This window comes from Cryptomeria japonica, chromosome 3 (assembly GCF_030272615.1).
Source record: "Cryptomeria japonica chromosome 3, Sugi_1.0, whole genome shotgun sequence".
In the NCBI taxonomy this organism is placed as follows: domain Eukaryota; kingdom Viridiplantae; phylum Streptophyta; class Pinopsida; order Cupressales; family Cupressaceae; genus Cryptomeria; species Cryptomeria japonica.
In genome coordinates this window covers 680,985,737-680,989,085 of record NC_081407.1, presented here as the reverse complement: position 1 = coordinate 680,989,085, position 3,349 = coordinate 680,985,737, and the positions used below count along the sequence as shown (strand labels likewise).

Genomic DNA, 3,349 nt, shown 5'->3' with positions numbered 1-3,349 from the left:
CACATATGGTTTATAGGTTCTTAAATATTTATAAAGTTATGTGATTTGATGATAAAATATTTGTAATTATGATGTCATATATTTAGGGTTCAAAAGACGATAAACAATACTATGGTTGGGTAAGTAAACTAAGCATCGACTTTGTTTTGCAAAGGACCACCTTTTCTCTTCTTCGCCGCCCTAGGTGTTTTGCAAAGGACTACATTTTCTCTTCTCCGCCGCCCCCACTATTTCTGACATTAGCGTCACAATGTGCCTACCATGTGTGCAATGGGTTTCATATATACAAGAAAGTCGTTCCAACTCTATAAATAGACCTCCGAAAGAAAGAAAGGAACGAAAGACGGGGTGAGTTTATAGGGAAGAGAAGAGAAGAGAATGCATAGATGGAGGGGATGTTCAATTGCGAATCTGAATATGGGTTTCAATTTGTTGAGGGTTCCAGCTGTGAAGATCTGGAGCTGGTCAAGCGCCTAGGCCAGGGCAACATGAGCACGGTTTTCTTGGGAGTCCATCGTGGCACCAACAAAGCTTTTGCAGTCAAAGTGATGAGTAAGCAGATTCTTCAACAGAGAAACGCCCAGAAAATGGCAGCTACGGAGAAGGAGATTCTGTCTTGTTTGGATCATCCATTTCTGCCGTCTCTGCTTACCCACTTTGAGTCAGAGACACATACATTTCTGGCCATGGAGTATTGTTCTGGAGGAGATATTAACGTCTTGAGGCACAGGCAACCCAGTAAAACCTTTTCAGAGTCCACCATAAGGTGAATATTTATGTCTTCTTCTATATTTCTAACTTGCCTTTGGTGGATGTCTGCGTCCTGCTTTATTCTGATTTAGTTGTGGAAATGACCCAAACAACGCGTTTACCGAAAATTTCAATATCAATCTAATTATATTTGTTATGTTTTTGCAGTCGGTATCCGGGGATCCTGGTGCATAAACTTCTCCTCTATAATTGGAGACTTTTTGAGAGAATAAACTAATTGAAAACTTTGTAGGATTATCTTTGTTACTATTTTATCGTTCAGACATTTTTGTCTGTATATATAATAGTTAGATTCCTCGAGCAGAACAGGTTACGTCTGGTAATGGAAGTCATTTTTTTTAGGTGACGTGTTTTCATCCATGTGCAGGTTTTACGCGGCAGAGGTGATTGTAGCGTTGGAGTATTTGCACGAGAAAGGAATCGTACATCGAGATCTGAAGCCAGAGAACATATTGGTGCAAGATAGTGGACACATAATGCTCACTGATTTCGATCTGTCCCTGCGTCTCATATCTGATCATGGCGAATATAACGAATGGAAATCTCGTTCGTTTGTGGGTACAGAGGAGTACATCGCACCGGAGGTCCTGTGGGGCAAATTCCATTCATACCCAGTCGACTGGTGGTCTTTCGGCGTCATTCTGTACGAAATGAGTCACGGGCAGACACCTTTTAGGGGGTTTAGTCGAAAGGACACCTTTGTGAATATTATGAGCAAGGACCCCTTTTTCTCATCCTCGTCTTCTCTGGATGATCTTATTCAGAAGCTCCTTGCGAAAGAGCCGACAGAGAGGCTAAATAGAAAGCAAATAAAAAGCCACCCATTCTTTTGGGGCATGAGATGGGATCAACTGCAGTTTGTTTCTAGGCCTCCTTTTGTGCCGCCGCTCTCTCCTGAACCTCTTCTCACATTTCACAAAGAAAATGAAGAAGAAACAGAAGACATGAGCATTAAATCCGATGACTATGGCTCTATGGAATGTGACTTCAAAGAAGACAACACGAGCAAATTTATATTTGGGGAGTTTTGAGACGATATGCTGTCCTCACTCCAGCTGATCAGATCGCACTGTCCATAATATATGATGTTAGGTTGCTCATGACAACAAAAGTCTAAATTTGACGGTCCATCCTGCTTGTCAAATAGATCTTGTGACGGCATACTGTATTTGGAAACTATGTATAGATTAAAAGAATAATGTGGTATATCAAAAAACCTAGCATTGTATTTACTGAATTTTAATGGTGAAGATGAAATTAGGATGGTATTAGAAATTGCGTGGCGACAGTAATATAGAATCATTTTTTTTCCAATAGTCGTGTATGCGGCAGACACACGTATATAGTCCATGGACTACAGCAAAGAAAAAATAATAATTGATTCATAAAATTTCTTGTATAGCTGCATTGTTCTCACAATTCTCCTCATCAAATTTAAGGTGAACAATTATGCAGCGAATTGTTTCTGTTGTAATAATTTGGAATCATATGACTCAGGGTCGTCACCTAGATGAAGTGGATACACCAATAACATATAAGAAATGCTTAGAGCAAAAAAAAGAAAGATAATGATGATTAATTTAAAAAAGTTTCTCTGTGGCTGTAGTGTTTCATACCTTTATTTTGATATTTACAAATACTAGAAAAGATAGTGTAGGTTCCACACGGCTATGTAAAGTCTTCTAAACAGTGTTCGGCGAAATCACGTGGGAAGACTAGAGAGCTATAAAAGTTAGAAACGAACGTCTGAGTGAATTAATGAGACGTACAGATTTACTTCAGTCAGAATTACATCCACGCGTTTACATTGGATTACGTAAACATTGACTGGAAACTTAGATTTCGTTTAGAATCAATTCTAAAGGTGAAAATTATCGGGTGAAAGTATGAAGCTATGTTCTATTTAACAAATCACTGTTTTTAATGGGATGAATAAATCTTTGCTAAATCTTTTATGTGGTGTGGGACACAACAATGATAAATGCTATTTTTCGTATAATATGTATTAATGCCTATTTCTTATACAAAATATGTATGGGAATAGGTCTTAGAAAAAATATTAAGTACATGTTCTAAGCATAAATTTAATAGGAAAATATGAAACATGTTAGTTAATATATTCAATATCAATTCAAAATGTATTACAAATTATTATTAAATATTTTAGTCAATAATCTTTTATTAATGAACAGTATCATAGATAAAATAATTTTATTTGTTATTTGTTAAAAGAAAAAAATCATTTGCATGAATACAAAATTCAAATTAATTAGATATAAGGTATTTAAGAGAATAAACTATAAGTTAGTCTATTCTTAATATTTTAGTTGTTGTAATATCATAGTAGTACCAAAACTATGTAACTATCTAACAACATAATGTGATAATAGAAAATCTATGTTAAAATTCCTTCTTCTTACATTGTCCCTGCAAACGTACCCATGAAACAATTGAATTTCTCATTTCTAAGAGACTTGGTGAGTATATCAGTTATATGAGAGTTTATTGGGCAATATTGGAGCTAGATGTGGTGGTTGAAGACCTATTCTCAAATGTAATGGCATTCTATCTTAATATG

General features: G+C 36.1%; 1 protein-coding gene across 1 annotated transcript; it reads left to right on the top strand.

Moving 5' to 3' along the window:
• Window positions 1-352: 352 nt before the first annotated feature.
• LOC131038603 (protein kinase G11A) lies at window positions 353-2,058 on the top strand. Its single transcript, XM_057971090.2, has 2 exons — window positions 353-766; window positions 1,139-2,058. Exons 1-2 carry the CDS (start codon window positions 387-389, stop codon window positions 1,800-1,802), a joined length of 1,044 nt encoding a protein of 347 aa, XP_057827073.2. The 5' UTR covers window positions 353-386; the 3' UTR covers window positions 1,803-2,058.
• The last annotated feature ends 1,291 nt before the right edge of the window (window positions 2,059-3,349 follow it).

Bases quoted from the DNA above. Each gene is read 5' to 3' on its own strand.
- LOC131038603 (XM_057971090.2), top strand. From the start codon at position 387: ATGGAGGGGATGTTCAATTGCGAATCTGAATATGGGTTTCAATTTGTT. The intron at 767-1,138 runs GTGAATATTTAT...ATCCATGTGCAG, and splicing joins TTTTCAGAGTCCACCATAAG to GTTTTACGCGGCAGAGGTGA.